Source organism: Trachinotus anak, unplaced genomic scaffold (genome assembly GCF_046630095.1).
Source record: "Trachinotus anak isolate AG129_WGS33_773 ecotype Australia unplaced genomic scaffold, CSIRO_AGI_Tana_v1 ptg000011l, whole genome shotgun sequence".
Classification (NCBI taxonomy): Eukaryota; Metazoa; Chordata; class Actinopteri; order Carangiformes; family Carangidae; genus Trachinotus; species Trachinotus anak.
Window position 1 is genome coordinate 24,201,142 of NW_027273862.1, and position 17,090 is coordinate 24,218,231.

Here is a 17,090-nt window from a genome sequence, read left to right on the forward strand (position 1 = left end):
GTAAATGGTGAGCTATTTCATTTAAAAACATCACGTGATAAAGAGACACACATCACAAGATATAGCATGAAACCCCAAAGGACAAATCCTCAGGAGCTTGTCAGTGATGAATAGATCAGCTTCAACCTCCTTTTTGTGTTTCCCATAAAGAATACAATAAGTTCTTATCTCTGAAATACATTTGAATTATAGCTCCCTTTAAAGCCTCCATCAGTCCCAAAGTAAAAACTCCAGAAGACTTTATATTCTCCATCACACAAAGTCATCTAAAACCTTTTAGTGACATTTATAAGACCACACTGATCCCACACAGGAAACCCACTGTTAAGTCAAGTGCAGGACTGACTCCTCACAAACACTTCGTCATGTGAAAAGAATGTCCAGCACTCGACGCTGCTCTTTGAGGAAACCTAAATCCCATGGTGGTCTATGACAACACAATTCCTCAGATTTTATTTTATGAATTGGACAACCCTCATGAAAATAAATGGCTATTTCTGCCAAAATTCCCAATGAGAAGAGTTTAATCTTGATGGCACAAGTAAAGAACCAATACCCTTCCTTCCATAACTACTAAATTTTGCAACTATCGGATGAATCACAGCACATGTGGTACACACATTCATGTCACTTTGGGATAGATTGTACTGTACTATAATGACTATTCATCAGGGTCAACCATTGGGTCGAAAATACAATGCCAATACTTAAAGTCCTTTCATGTGTGTAAGTGAGCAGCAGTATGCATGCGGTCGCCGTTGCCCAGCAACTTCAGTATTCTGTATTTTGAGGGCCTCCACCAGAGTTTCTTCTGGTTTCTCCTTGGAAACTTTGATCTTGTGGCTGATTGTCTTGTGTATGGTATATCATGGTATGGTACATATGGTATATCTTATATGTATCTATAAAAGTAGATACATATAAGATACACAGAAATTGTTTAGAACATACTCAGGGAAGTAATATGTTTATATGAACTTTCTGAATCTGAGTGAATGGGTTCCTTCATTCATCTGAAAAGAAAGATCTGATCTGTTAACCAACATACCAGTCGCAAGTGCCATAAATCACAGCCTTTAAACAAACATATTTTTTTATTTTGTTGGAAAATATAAATTTACATCTCTTGAAGTGATAATTAACCCTGCAGCAGCGGTATAAATTAAAATATGTATTTTTTCTTGTGTCTTAAAGTGAATAAAGGGGGCTCTGCAGCTGCTGTATGACACATTAGCTCCTGGATGGCTGCAACACATCTTGCCAAAGTCATCTTGTGACAAATGAGCTGCTGTGGGATTAAAAGGAATTTACTGAACAGTGCTGATATTCCTAAGATTCTGTCTTCTTAAAAACAACAGAATAATGTCCTCAAATGATCTGTGGTGTGTCATTTTTAATCCAGGATCCCTGGATTGATGCTGCAAGATGACAGCTAAATTCTAATACAGTATTATTTAACTCCAGTGCCGATCGGCCTCTCAGTGGCAATAACACTGGCATGCCTCAGCTTTGATTAAAGGAAATGCTTACATCACTCCGTCTACTAGAGAGACCACCCATTTACTCTGTGGTCTCACATGTACACTCACTGCATAATGTATGAAACACAGACTAAGACGTGTTGAATGTGTTACATATAAAGATAAAGTCATCTGTGCAGCTGTTCAGATTGTCAGGGTCTTCCCTCTGTGAGTGTGTTGGTATGTTTAAATAGACTCTATCCAGGGCAAAATTACATGTATTGTTTTGTGTCTCTGCTTTAAAAGCTTTTCAAAACCTCGTAACAAAGTGACCAGACACTTGTTAAATAGTTGTGGTCCTTACCTTGGAAGAACACTTAAAGCTGCATTTAATTTACTGTAAAGTAAATAAAACAGTAAAGTAAAACAGTCACACTTCATAATGCAGCCCGTGGTTTCGTTGTATGAATCTGGTATCAATCAAATACTGATGGTGTGAAGAAGGTATGCATGGCTGCTCTCCCCTTTTTATGCGTCTGTGACTGCAACGGCATTATTTACAAGTTTACAAGTTGTCTGTCTGTCAGTCTCATCCTCCCTTGTTGTTACTTCATTGTTTGACACAGTCATGTTGTCTTCTGTTGTACCTAGATTTCCATGTGAAATCTGTAACTTTTCTATAATCACCTTATTCATACAATGGAATTACCCTGTAAACTGCAGGCTGTATTAGAAAGAGTTACCTTATAAACATACACTTCATACAGCTACAACATTAAAACCAATAAGTGGTTTTAATGTTGTAGCTGATTGTCATATTAATTTCATGTTGTCATATTAATTTGCCTTTGACCATGAGGTTTTCACCTAAACCTGTAACGCTGCAACGTTATAGACTGGCTGTTTGGCAACTGGGTGTGACTGTTTATGAATGTGAACTCTGGTGCTGCTGGACATGATTAAACATGCTTAGTTAACCCCCTTGGATAAATAAAGGTTTGAACTCTTCTTGGTCAAACCATGTGTTTTGTCTGGGTGACTGATGGTAACAGTCACAGTCATATTACCTCAGAGAATTAGATACCAGAGAAAGACTGGTTGCTCGTAAATGGTTGCTCTACCATCTCTGTTTAACTGTTTGCAGACACCAGATAACAACTGAGACCTTGTTGAAAACACCCTTTTATACTGACATATGTTTTAAGTGATTCTAACTATTGTATTTTGGGCTTTTGCAGGTTATTAGTGGGTGCGCCATATGAAATGAATGGCCCGTACCAGACCGGGGATATTTATAAATGTTCACTGAGCAAACGAACCAATGGAAATGGCTGCTCCAAGCTCAACTTAGGTATAGTATCACAAACACCACTGAATTTTTACCAGAGAATCACAACATAGAGCACATACAGTAGCAGTGGAAATTATGAATGTGCGACCTCTGGAAAAATTTGTATGTATATGCTGTAAAGGTTTTAATGTCAGCATGCTTTCCTGCATGTGTGTCAGTAAGCATCACAGTGGCATGTGTGAGACAGAGGTGTGGGGACCATACCAATCATTCCACATTTTACTATTTTTTTAAATGCTTCATGTACCTTTCCACACGTGTGTTATACCACACATCTCACCGCATGCTTATTCATATGGGTTGCACATGTGCCTTGTTGGTAAGGTGGGCACACAAAGTTTTGTCAAGTAAACATTTAGATCTGCGGATGTAGACACTGGTCTGGCTGCCCAGACAGGAATAACAAACCAACGTCCCAGATGGTGCAGCTTCTGTTTGGTCTCTGAAGGATAGTGCATGTATTTATGTATATATGAGTCTGTGTATCAATGATCATCTCAGTGAGATTCTTTTTCCCTCAAGGAAGGATATCTCTGACCAATGTATCAGAGCGCAAGGACAAGATGAGGCTGGGAATGACGCTCACATCTAACCCTAAAGACAACAGCTTTGTGGTGAGAGTGGGTTTAAAACTCCTTGGGTTTATCTTCTTGAGTTTTAACACAGTAATGGCCTATTACTGAATAACCTTTTGAGTAAGTAAGAACACATTTGATGATGGTGAAAATGTACAAAAAAAAAAAAAAGGACAATCCCACAAGATTGTCTTTTGATTACACGGTTGTCGTACAACAGCTCTCCCTACGGAAGTTCACTGAGAGCCAGAACCTAACTTTTTGCTAATATGCTGAGGTTGCTAATGTTGCTTGTATAAATCCTTTCTTTTATGTCTCAGGCCTGTGGGCCACTGTGGTCCTACGAGTGTGGCAGCTCTTACTACAGCACTGGTATATGCTCCAGAGTCAACGCAAGCTTCAAGTTCTCCAGAACGATTGCGCCTGCCTTTCAGAGTAAGCTTTAAAGTATCTTTTCAGTTTGACTAAGAGTCTCCGACAGTTCTGTGTCACAACAGGGGATTATTTACTCATTTATGAACATCTGTGTTCTCCATGTATGCTCTCAGGATTAAGTCTCATCTTTAAACGTTTTTCAGGATGTGAGACCTACATGGACATAGTGATTGTTCTGGATGGCTCAAACTCCATCTACCCCTGGTATGAAGTGCAGGCTTTTCTCATCAACATTCTTCAGAAGTTCTATATTGGACCAGGTCAAATACAGGTGTGTAAGAAAGGAAGGAATAATAAAAGAAGATAAGATTTATTGGTGATGTTCCTTGTTTGAAACATTTGAATATTGGACCTATGCTATAAAAGTCTTTTTTACTTCAGGCGATTCTGTTTCAGGTTTTTTGAGGCTGTGATGTGAAAGTTAGTTTTGCACTCTTGTGCTGTGAGAATTTTATATTCAATTATTACTGTAGTTAATTTGCAAGAAGATAGAGCTCTTACTAATCGTGATAGATCATTGTCATTGTGTTTCTTTGGACAGGTTGGAGTCGTTCAGTATGGTGAGAAAGTGGTTCATGAATTCAAACTCAGTGACTACAAATCAGTTGAGGAAGTGGTGAAAAGAGCACGCAGCATCAACCAGCGGGGTGGCGAGGAGACCAACACAGCTCTTGGCATCAACGTTGCACGGTACAGTATCTCTGTTTGTACAAATGAGCAGCTACTTCACTGCTCCTCCATCCTGTCATTTGTTTTAATAAGAATAACAAACATATTTTCACAGATCACAAGCTTTCAAACAAGGAGGTCGGCGCGGTGCCAAGAAGGTGATGATAGTGATAACGGACGGAGAGTCACATGACAGTCCGGATCTCCAACAAGCCATCGAGGACAGTGAGAGGGATGGCATCACCCGTTATGCCATCGCTGTGAGTCTGCTAGATCTATTATTCACCTGGGTTTTCACTCGGTTTTCTGATGGCTAATAAATTTCCAATGCAGCATTAAAACACCATAAACATTAATAAGGTGACCTCATGGAGTAAAAGCAAGCGTTTCAAGAGCTAAGTTGAGAATGGAGCCAGAGCCCCTCAGAGAGCTCCAAACACAAGATCAGTGGAAGTGCTGTTAAAGGTGTAAATGATCTCCTCCAGACCACATGGTTCTTTGGTTTGTGCCACTGCTGGTACAGCTAATAGCACACTTGTTTCCATCCAGCGGCTAAGCCAGGCATGGGCTCTGAAGTCGTTTGGTTGAAAACCAACTGAAACTGGTGACAGCACTGGCATTGGTTTAGAAAATCCTCTGAAACCTTCTTAAACAGTGCCAACGTTAACCTACCATTGGGCTGTCAAAATGTGCCAGATTGAATAAATTGTACTTCATGCATGCACTGACAGATTAATATTATCATCACAGGTTCTTGGCTACTACAACCGTAGAGGAATCAACCCTGAGGCCTTCCTCAATGAGATCAAGTACATTGCCAGTGACCCAGATGACAAACATTTCTTTAATGTGACAGACGAGTCAGCACTGAAGGACATCGTGGATGCTCTTGGAGAACGCATCTTCAGTTTGGAAGGTTTTCAAGAAATTAATTTCACTTAAGCTGCTTAGAAATGTACTACTACATCTGCATGAAAATCTTCTATCTTTGTAGCTTCAATCAAAGGTCTCAGTGGAATTTAACAAGCTTAGGTAAACTTTAATGACCTCAAAGAGATTAGAGATCAGAGATTAGCTGATCAATCGATAAGATATTTTATATAAGCTATATCTGAAACCATTTTTATAATCAAGTAAGTTATTTCTCAAGGAAAACATCAAAAAAATCTTTTTTACCCTTGTAAATTGAATACATTTGGGGTTTGAACTGCTGGTTGGATAAAATAAGCAATTTGAAAATATATTGTGATGCACATTTTACAGGCTAAATGATGATTCAAATTAAAATATTTCCTGATCACTGAAGTGACTTCTTTTGTTGCAGCCCTAGATCACGCTACAGCTAAGCCTGCTACAATTAGTGCCTGAAAATATCTCTTAAATCTCTTTAATGTGAAATGACCTCAGTGCTGTTCTTCTTAGAATATAACTGTGGCTGGAGGATTAAGTTTCTCTGCTGTTGCAGTGAAAAACTCTAAGAGACTGACTTGTTTACACAGGAACCAGTAAGAATGGGACAGCGTTTGGCCTCCAGATGTCTCAGGCTGGATTTTCCGCACACAACGTCGAGGTGAGACTGACTTCTGCTACCACATTGTCTCATACCATCTGTCAACATGTACAACGACACACATTGTCTCAATTTCTGGCACATCATAACTCCTCCCCACAACCTGCCATTTATCACTCTCCAGCCCCCCCCGAGGTCCCTGTTGTGTGGCCCCAGAAGTTTAGGTCATTCTGATTTAGGAGCCCCTGACAGGAGAGACGGGCCTTTTTCCACTTCTACCATGCAGTGATGGGAAATAAGACACCACGTCTTCCCCAGGGAAACGTAGTAGAGAAGCTGGGATGAGGTTGAGACAGTTCTGCTTCAGAATGGGTTGTTTTTCCTTTTCCTTCCTCAAGGTTTCTGATTGAATCTGCAAGCAGACAGTTGCAGGTGTTCTGGCTTTCAGAGTGACACAACTGGAGGAAGAAGATAAGGCCCATCTTTTCTGTACCTGCTATTCATACCAATTAATTGATTCCCATTCCTCTCTCTCTGGCTCCGTTGAGACATTTGCTGATGCAGCTGCTTTGATTTTCCAGTTCCCTTTCACAGTGTGATTTGTCAAAGGAGAAATAAATATATCCCATTTATGATAAAAAATAAATATAAAGCAGAATTTTTAGCTGGGTGGCAGGAATGCTTGGAAATTCAGTCCTCAAGGCCAGATTCCAGAAATGCTGGACAACACCAACCTGAGTGTAGAGAGTCGTATAACTTATTGGAAAGAATGTCGAGGCTTTAAAGGAGAAAAGAGTCCCAAAAGCCCAGATGGTTTTGCTGAATGTGATATGTGCCAACTCTGAAGGCTGCTTATGTCATATTCCATCCAGATGTGTCATACGTATGCATAGATAGCGGTTTCTCTGTATGCTGTTAGTTTCCTAACTTTAACTGACAGTGCTGAAAAATAATCGCAACGCTCCATGTTAGTAAAATTAAGAACCTATAGCTTATTTGCTAAATTGATTCCTGTATTTACATAATGCAGAATACACATTAGTTGTTTGTTGAGCTGGTATAAAGTGCATATATCCTCTACACACTTTCATATGATTATGTATAACCCCAACTCTGGCCTCTTCCAGTGCAATGAAGAGTTGACGCACTAACCAAAGCAAGGCACTTGTCCATACATGCAACTGCAGAAATAGGTCACTGCTTTATAAGGTTGAACTGTTTTGGGGTTTCGTTCATTTGCCATGGAGACCATTTTGACCAAAACAGATAACCACATCGGCATAACGCTGCTGTCAGAGAGTGACGTAGCGCAAGCGTGGTCAGCACACACTTCCATCTTTCAGGAAGGAATCACAGGCCTTCTGGCTAACACTCAAACACTGGAAAATGTGTTGTTGGCATATTGTGTACAGCAAGAAAAAAACTGAGCTCATTATGCAGAAGAACCCTATAATTATAGTGTCAGTGATACAGAGCATGGTGAACCATGCAGGACAAAATCCCTCCTCAATTCCTGCTCGTGTCTGCAACTAATTGCACTTGCTGGTTTGTTTGCTTTGTTCAATGACGAGTTAAAAATGCATACTGATCAAGATACAGCAGTGGTTTGATAATAGACTTTAAGAGGTTTTGTTGCTGTCTTAGTAGTTTGCTGTTGTGTGAAAATGTTCCTCTGTAGCTTTTGAGACTATTTATGAAGTAGCTGTTAATTTGTCATGATTTCATTTCCACCGGTACGTTTTGAACTTTCCTGAGAGAAGACTTCTTAAATATAGTATGGATGAGCAGACTTCAAGTTTTTTCTCCCTTACAGCTTTGCATTGACATGTTCCAACTCTAACAGTAACAGGAGATAAAGGGTGGGATCTCGTGAGTTTCAGTGGGAGGTATGTTAGAGCTATGGTTAATCAGTATGTGAATAAAAAATGGGACCTGGATATGGGACTTGTATGATATGTGTTGTAGATATGGGTTTGATGAGATCTGCAGTAAACCAAAACTGTACTTACTGCAAAATGAAATATGTATATTTTAAATCCTTCATAGTTTGGCAAGGAAATAAAAGCTCAATTTGTGGAAATTAGAGCTGGTTTGTAATGAAGTGAGTTGTCTGCCACAGGTGACTTTGTCCAGTGTGATCTGGGAGAAGAAAATATAAGAAAATTAGTATTAGTATTAGTATTGGTATTTTTACTGCACTGTCTACTGGATATTTGTTTGACCTTTTGTTTAGAGACATAAGAGAATATTAAATTAGTTGTGGAGATGAATGACTCACACCGTCTGAAATGGTTGATTAAACTCATTCAATCTGGCAATTTATTGCCTCCACAATGCAGGTGTCTGTTTTCACCTGTGTCTGTTTGTTGGTTTGTTTGTTTGTCAGCAGGTTTATGCAAAAGTAAAAAACTGATTTGCACCAAATTTGGCTGAGGAATGGGGCATGGGCCAATCTGGTCAAAGAGGCTGATCCAGGAATTTTTTATCACTTTTCCAAACATTGCAAGATAGGGCATTTTTTGACATTTTCATAATGGAAAATAGACATATTAATGGTGAAGGAGATCTATGATCTATGATTTTGTACAGTCCTGGATCTCACAGACATGTGTAGGATGGTTTGGCCTTGACCGAGGTATGCGCTCTACTGAGTGCCATTATAGTTTAAGTGAAAGGTTCCATCCATTCCAGGAAGAAAAGCTTTTATCAGTAAGGGGTGGATAGTTTCTATTGTTGGTCACCTCGACTGATTTGTGAGCAGGAAACTGTCATACTGTACATACTGATAACTGTTAGAGATGTCTTTTCTCTAATTATATTTTCTTCATATCCTTTTCAAATAATCCAAAAATGTGGTGAGAACCTCTCTGAGTTTGTGTTACCAAGAAAATGTTTCACTACCATTAATCTGACTGAAACTGTGGTGAGCTAAAGATACTTGAAGTTTAAAAATATACTGCACTGCACTTTGCCTCCAGGATGGGATTCTTGTGGGTGCTGTTGGGGCTTATGATTGGAACGGAGCAGTGCTGAAGGAAACACGGCAGGGGAAGGTGGTCCCACCTAAGTCATCCTACACACAGGAGTTCCCTGAAGAGCTCAAAAACCACGGTGCCTATTTGGGTAAGTAATATCTTAAACTGTAGAGGACAGTGTTGTTATTTTATTAATGAAGATTAAGCCTGGATACCCCTTGATCATCTGCTCCGACACTCATGAGCCTCCTTTTTGGTGGAGGGATGCATTGTTGCCCTTGTAGACCTGTGGTTTAGCACCAATTGTCCGAGCTGCAGCCCATCTCTATAAAGTGTACCCATTGCTCCAGTACTTCCCATCATATCCAGCCCCATCTCACCCCACCACCACAGACCTCTGCTTTTACCATCAGTGGTTTGTGTGTGAGCTTATCCACCAGGCTGCCAATGGAAGCCATTCTAGACTCAATAGTAATATGAGGAGGAAGCATAATTTCTGACAGGCGGGGAGAAAGTTAAAGCTGGGGAAAAAAAAGGGGGTATGAAGATGAGAGATGAAGGTGGAAAAGTATACGGGCAGTAAGTGGAATTTTTAGTGGGAAACAACGAACTAGGAGAAATAGAAGAAATAGAAGAGGAAATCTGAGAAAGCTGAGAAACCAGAACAGCCATCTCTGCGTAACTGGATGCAGCTCTCTGAGTTTTAACTTCTCAAATTGCAACTTTTTACAGTTTTTCCTTGAGTCATGCAAATCACTGCTGCAAAATTCAACCTAAAGGTGGGACCCATCATTTTTAGCTCATTCAAGCAGAGCAACAAAGTGTAGTGCCTGAGATTTTTGTTGACAAATTGAGTATAAATTGAGTATAAAATAGACAATTACTTAGATCACAAGTAATATCCTACATGGGCAATCTTGGCAAGAGTGGGTAAGATCCATCTCCCAAAATCTACTTCTTACTCAAAGGGTTTTTGTGTGTGAGTAGAGGCAGAATTAATGTGTGTGTTTTACGTAAACAGGTTACACTGTGACGTCTGTGGTGTCAGCCAAAAATGGTCGTCTGCTCGTAGCAGGAGCTCCACGATTTAACCACACAGGCAAAGTCATCATCTTCACCCTGAAGAACTCGGGCAACCTCACCATCCTGCACTCCCTCAAAGGCCAGCAGGTACTCTAGTATCCAGCACTTCACATTTAGAAGATCACTGTGTCCACTGCCATTGATGCAGAGCAGCTGAGTTAGTTATAAGAGTCTTTGAAGATCTTTTATGTAGATCTTTATGTGATTACACAGCAATAGTCTATAAAGTATTTTCAAGTCAAAAATTAGACAATGCTGGTGCGGTGATTGTTTTGATTTAAGCTAATTAATAACATGCATTGCTGTCTGCCACTGGGTCTGCCTCACTGGGATCAAAGACTGCCCTTTGAATTCTCTGTGCAGTGGCTTTACATTGACTTAGTTCATAACTCATGAAGGTAAAAGCACCTCACAATAGCAATGGTCACATAGCAATTAAAAACCACAATTTTCTCATGTGATTGTAGAAAAAAATTTGCGATTTTTGTTTATTTATTTTTATGTTCATGTTCAACTTTGGTGAATGAAATTAATAATTCTGAGATCAAAACAGAAGTAAGAGGGAGCTGTTGTGACTGATTAGCACTAGCTTGTTCCCAGGTGGCTAGCAAAACATAGCAGTTAGCTCACAAGCTACAGTAGTTTACCAGCTACTTTTATGCTAAAAAGTTGCAGGCTTGTTGCTTTAGTGACACTGACAGTTACAGTAAGTTTCTAAGAAAAGAAAGAGAAATATCCTCAGGGCTCATCTCTTCATGACCTAACATAATGTGCACAAAACCAGGATCAGAGCTGGCAGTGTAGGACACTACTTCAGCCAGATTCAGGGATAGAGCTGCTCTTTCTTCCTCTGTCTGTTTTACACATTTTGGTTCTGTGGAAGGCGTTAGAATTAGTCAGTAATTCATGAGCTTTGAAGATTAGACAAGATACCCTGAAAAAATAGTATTTTTCAGTGGAAAAGGCCAAAAGCCAAAAGGATTTTCATTTTGAAATTTAAACTCAGTATAATGACTGTGCTTCAGTACTGCAGTCCAAATGACATAAACATAAACACTGAGTTGACATAAGGACAAAGTCACTGTATATGAAGGTGTGTCACTGTTTATATTTGTGCAATATATTATTATTGTTGTTATATAATTGTAACATTGTGCATTTTAATATTGTACAGTAGCTCATTGGTTGGGATTTAATCCCACTATCACATTAGTCACATTAAGTTTAAAAATGATCTTCATTTCAAATGGTAAGTGGCTCTGTGTGTTAATGACCACTACACTCATAACTGGCAACACTTCACAGGCTGGGAGTCTGAAGTGATCCTGCAGCAGCTTACATTGTACCTTGTCAGCAACAGTTCATCCAGAACGGCAGATGTTTTTTTGAAGAGAACGTTCTCGATCAAACAGCTCTCGAGAATAGAGCTTTTTATAGGCAGATGTTTCTAATCTGAAAACCAATAGATGATGTTCCATCCACTCCAGTGACTAATCCAGATTCTCTCCCAAAAGCTTTCACAGTCTGAGCATCTAACAAAGCATCAGGACTCCAACCACTTGCTAAGAAACAACACAGGCCCCCATTTGCTTACAATATTTAACCTCAAAACCCCCTCTAGATCATCAGCCAATCATCAAAGCCAAACAACATGTGGTTCAACAAACGGCAGGGAAACATCAAGAATTTCAGGGCTATATATATATAGTACAAGATGACGTTTGTTGTGGGATTTAAAGTCATGAAATAAATGCACTTTTCCAGGCAACAGTGTAAATAAAAGATGATGATCCTAGCATGGCATGCGTGTCTCTTTCAGATTGGCTCCTATTACGGAAGTGAGATTGCACCACTGGATATTGATGGAGATGGTATAACTGACAACCTGTTAGTGGCAGCGCCGATGTTCTTCAATGCAGGCTTGGAAAAGGGAAAGGTCTACATCTACAGAGTGACAGAGCTGGTAGGTATAAACACTACAAACTTCAACAAATACACAAAGGCTGGCCACATACAGGTGCTAATCAACCTTGGACCAAGCGACCCATTGCACATAACTGGGTCAGCACCTGTTCAAACTCCAGACCTTCCCAGTAATTTCTAACACACTTCACCAGAAGTGTCCGATAACACACACCGAACCAGACTGTTGCATTCCAACTCCACATTTAACACACTGACATGCTGCAGGCAGACACATGACCATGTCCAGAATAAATGTGCAGATCAAATGTGAAAACTTTGCCATGCCAGTGTGCAGACTTTTTTGGATGTGTAGAGTGAACTCAGCAGGAAAGTATTCTGCCCCTTTTAAACCCATTTTCAGCAAAGCCTTTGGAGGCGAGAACTTTCTTTAATAGGAGGAAATTTCCTGGTGCTCCAGGTCTGTCTTGCTCCTTGGAATAATGAATGTCTTCAGTTCTTTTGAATCCATTCAGCAGACGTAGAAGAGGTATTTAAATATCTCATGTGGCCCAAACCACATCACAGGTGGCAGACAGGCCAAGCTCAACAGTCAAAAACACAAACAGAGAGAAATCACTACTTAAAAATGTCTGTCATCATTGGGACACTAATACCACATGTTAAGGACCATTAATAATCATGATGTGGTTGATTCAGGTGTTGCTCTAGATGCTGCACAGTGGTATTGTTATTGGAAAACTATTTTAGTTTGGATGTCCTGGTTAAAAATTATCTCCGTGTAGTCATAGTGGTTATTACACATCCACATCCATGTGATTCTACAGACTTGACTTTTAAAAAGTGCAAAAAAGTATTTTTAATGGCACTGTACATACATGGAACTATCAGTTTTTAGCAGCATGGCTTTAGGAATGACCATGCTGGTCAGAATCTCATCAAAAATCTAAATATTTTTAGAGTTAGGGTTAGCTAGCATCTCTGTAGAATAGGTCTGGTCTTTATTTGTATTATTATCGAGGAATCTCTGTATGGGGCTTTATAGTGTCTCTTAACACATTAATTTTGGTTTTCCGTTCCACGACTTTATTGCTTTGGTTCATCTCGCCACTCATATGGTGTCACTTTTGGCCACAGCAAGGCAGCTGCTTTCATTGAAAAGGCTCTAAAAACCCAGTGAACACCACCCCCAGCATCAAACAACAGAAAGACACAGAATGTAGCTGATGAACTTAGTGGAGCATTTAGCAGCGAAACAGAGAAATATTTCCATCTGGAGTTGGTGGAGAGCAAAACAGAGATAAAGGAGAGTGAATATTGGAATGTTGCTCTCTATCAGCTGGATGTTTACAGTATAGGCATCTGTTTTTCACCATGTTTCCTATATCAACTTAAATGATGACACTATGTTGTCTTCACATCCTGTTTCCCAAATGGTCAAAAAAAAGAGTTAGTGCTAGTTTAATGTCATCATTGTGAGGATGTTAGTTCTCTGACATTAGTATTTAACTCAAAGCATCACTGAGTCTGCAGCCTCACAGAGCTGCTGGAGAGGCTGTAAATCCTCATCTTGTTTATCTACCTTAGATATTTCTCCTGTTTCTCATTCATTTTAACACTATATGGGAAATGTCTTGCCTAATCAGAAATGTATGGATGGTTGGCAGCAATGATGGAAATTATTGTAAGTACAGGGTAAAAACAGATAATCTATGGCAAGCTGATACTGAGCTGCCTCTGCACCAAGCACTCTCTAACTTCAATAAAGTTGCCTAAAGTCTTGCAGCTGGTCAGAAATGAAATTTCTTTTACTGTCTAACACATTCAAAAGTTGCACTTTTCACTCACGCGTGAGCCACTGCAGCTAGTCATGACCCTTCATGGCCTCCACACAAGCCATATGTTTCAAATTTAAACAGTGCTGACTATATTTTTTCCCCATCTCTCTATCAGTCTCCCTCTTTGTCACACATGCACACATCAGGTAGCTGGGAAGTTAAAGCTACCCTCCTAAATCAACTCCCTTCCCATTTATGCAACTGAAAAAACAAGTGAGCTCATGTTTCGTCTGCAGACCTTAAATTGCATTATGGACTGGGATGCCAAGTGGAGCAATGATATGCATGACCACTGATGGGCGCGAGTATTTCGCTCCATTTTGTCAGACTGTTTTCCAGTCGGATAGGTGTTTTCAAAGACTTGGATATTTTCCATCTGAGTTAACACTCGCTAAGAATAGAACTTCAAATAAATATACTAAAGCTATATGGCATTCTTTAATTCTTTTATAACCTGGAGATAAAATTCCTCACTTTTCTGTCGCCAGATGTTTAAGATATTTGAGTTCAAAAAGGCAGAATTAAAGGATTATGTGGAAAACACAGAAACCGATCCAAACCTTATCTTTTGTTTGATTAGAGGAAAGATTTTAAAAAGTCCTGTAGGCTGCTTTTTCCTGTATAAATTACAACATGATAAGCAGTCTGAAAATGGTCTGGAGATAATTTAAACAACAAACCCTAGCAGGAAGGAGTGCAGATATGACAACAATCTCTTCTTTGGTCTTATAATGAGATGTCTAAATAAATTAATGGCAGATCATTTAACGAACAGATCAGTCCTTTGACTGGAAAACCCAGCGCATGTGCATACTGTAAAGGCTTTGTATGTTGTCTATGCATGTGTGTGTTGTATTTTGTTTGTAGCAGTAACTTATGATTATATGAACTTATATGAGCTTCCCCGTAAAGCTAATGTCTGTTCATCAACATAAAATACCAGAGTATATTGTCACAAATTCTTTTGAATTATCCTCTAAGGGGAAGTTGCTTTGAGTTATTCATGAAGTGGGATCCAAAGGAAAAACAAATACATTCTGATGGCAGCAAGATGAGGATGATTTATGTAACATGTGTAGCATGTATCAAATACATATATGAGCATGCTTTATGATATGTCCTAAAAAGTAACAAACTATGAATTCATTATGTTTCCCTTCATCCCTCAGAATCGTTTCATCCTTGAAGGGGCGTTGGAAATCCATAATGGCGGCCAGAACGCTCGCTTTGGCTCATCGCTCGCTCCAGTCCCTGATCTAAACGGTGATGGCTTCAACGACTTGGTGGTGGGAGCCCCACTGGAAGACGACCACAAAGGAGCCATTTATGTTTTCTTTAGTCAGCACAACAGAATAATACGCAAATACAAACAGGTAGGAGGTGTGCAAAAACTACAGTTAAAAGATGTATTGGGATGTTTTTGCCAACTGACTATAAGCACACATACAATACGCATTACTGCCGATCACTTTCCAAGTTATGCCATATGTTTTTCATTTTATTTACCACCTTCTAGGCAGCCAAGCATTTCAGTCAAAGAAAAAAAACTTGCAGAGACTTGTGGGTATCATTCTATACTTGTAACAGCTCTGTACCCAGATCTGTGAGGCTTCACTTGGTTGAAAATTAAGGCTCAGCTCAGTCAGTGAGGGCAAACAGAACTAGGGCAGAAACAGGGGACAGACAGTAGTCATGAACAGACAGACTTGTACACCAAAAGGCTGAGGAGCACAAGAAGGGATCTAACAAAAGACTGAGTAATACTGAGTGACTGATGTAGGAATGAGGGTCAGCTACTGGACAGGTGGACAATGACAGGCTCTGCAGTGATAGAAGAGGCTGAAGAGACTGTCGGTCATTAGAAATGGACAGAATGTGCAAAATCAGTTAATATGATCCAGCCTATGTCATAAAACTGATTTAAACAGAAGCAGGTAGCTGCGGTGAACATAATAAGCCAATGGTATCCTTCAGAGAATGGTTGGTAATAATATCAAATATGTGATTTGCACTAAATGGACTAAAGTATACAAAAACCACACACCGCACAATAAAGGGGACATTACTTCAACATGAACTTCAAGTAATGTTGTGCATAGTACTTTTTAACTATTTTTGGCTCTTTGGTAATGAAAAGTGAGATGAGGCTACATTACATCTGAGAGAAAGGCCATATAGATATACTGAAATATTTTTGGAATAATGGAATCATTATAATTATTGGAATTTTTATTGTTATTGAATCTTAAGTCATTTGAAATGTATGGTGTCTTTTTACCATTATGGCTTTAAATGTGATTACTGTATTTCCCCAAAACTTAAAACTGCTCAGTTTAATTGCACATGTGGCTGTTCTAACAATGACTTTAAACATAAGACTGGAAACTGTGGTTGTTGTTATTATGATGTTTTCTACTCTTCCTGTTTCTCAGAGGATAGCAGCAGCAGATTTAGCCCCTGGGCTGCAGTACTTTGGCCGCAGTATCCATGGCACAATGGACATGAATGATGATGGTTTAGTGGACTTGGCAGTAGGTTCCCTTGGTGCTGCTGTTCTCCTTTGGTTAGTATCACACACACACACACACACACACCATTATTTCGTTTTATGTATGCCTTGAGAAATAGTCTACAGTCTCACAGGTTATTGGTTGGCTTCATCTGTAACACCTTCATGCCCTCACAGGTCACAAAGTGTTATCCGGATATATGCCACTGTCCGGTTTGAGCCCAGTAAGATCAACATCTTTGTGAAGGACTGTCAGAGAGGTGGCAAAGACGTGACCTGTATGTCAGCTATTGTATGTTTCAACATCACTGCCAGGACAGCCATTCTTCCCACACAGGAAATTGGTAAGCTCGCAAAAATAGTCCACTGCTGTGCAAGCACAGTATAGTTTCCTAGTTCCACCCCTTGTCTGATGTTTGATAGTTAACAAAAGACTATATCACCTGTTGGTAAAGCTGAGCCTTTTATTTATTGTACCACCAATAAGATCTATAGATAAAGAGAAAATATGTTTTTCTTAAATAAAGAACTCTCAATATTTAGTTTCTGAGACAAAAAGATGCTTGCACTGTCAGCTGTATGGTCAAACCTCTGGATACTATCAAAACTTTAACAGACCATTTCCACCAGTGCGCTTGAGCAGAGAAATTTCAATTTTGGATCTGTTGTTGCAGTAAAGTTTAGCTGTTGTTTGGACTTTGGTACATGACAGGATGAAACATGGCTGGTTTCAAGTGAGAAAAGGCATTTGACCCTCTGAAT

At 39.5% G+C, this 17,090-nt stretch overlaps 1 protein-coding gene across 2 annotated transcripts in view; it reads left to right on the top strand.

Moving 5' to 3' along the window:
- The window catches only part of itga11a (integrin, alpha 11a), a 48,594-nt gene that overhangs the window by 18,235 nt on the left and 13,269 nt on the right, over positions 1–17,090 (top strand). The window contains exons 3-16 of one of the 2 annotated variants that reach the window (XM_071489183.1): positions 2,699–2,811; positions 3,334–3,425; positions 3,707–3,821; positions 3,965–4,092; positions 4,363–4,511; positions 4,606–4,750; positions 5,241–5,406; positions 5,990–6,060; positions 8,979–9,123; positions 9,997–10,145; positions 11,878–12,021; positions 14,989–15,192; positions 16,252–16,382; positions 16,506–16,672. In XM_071489183.1, coding sequence (XP_071345284.1) covers positions 2,699–2,811; positions 3,334–3,425; positions 3,707–3,821; positions 3,965–4,092; positions 4,363–4,511; positions 4,606–4,750; positions 5,241–5,406; positions 5,990–6,060; positions 8,979–9,123; positions 9,997–10,145; positions 11,878–12,021; positions 14,989–15,192; positions 16,252–16,382; positions 16,506–16,672 — 1,919 coding nt within the window. The remainder of the gene's footprint in view (positions 1–2,698; positions 2,812–3,333; positions 3,426–3,706; positions 3,822–3,964; positions 4,093–4,362; positions 4,512–4,605; positions 4,751–5,240; positions 5,407–5,989; positions 6,061–8,978; positions 9,124–9,996; positions 10,146–11,877; positions 12,022–14,988; positions 15,193–16,251; positions 16,383–16,505; positions 16,673–17,090) is intronic. The other variant, XM_071489184.1, reaches the window with a different exon arrangement.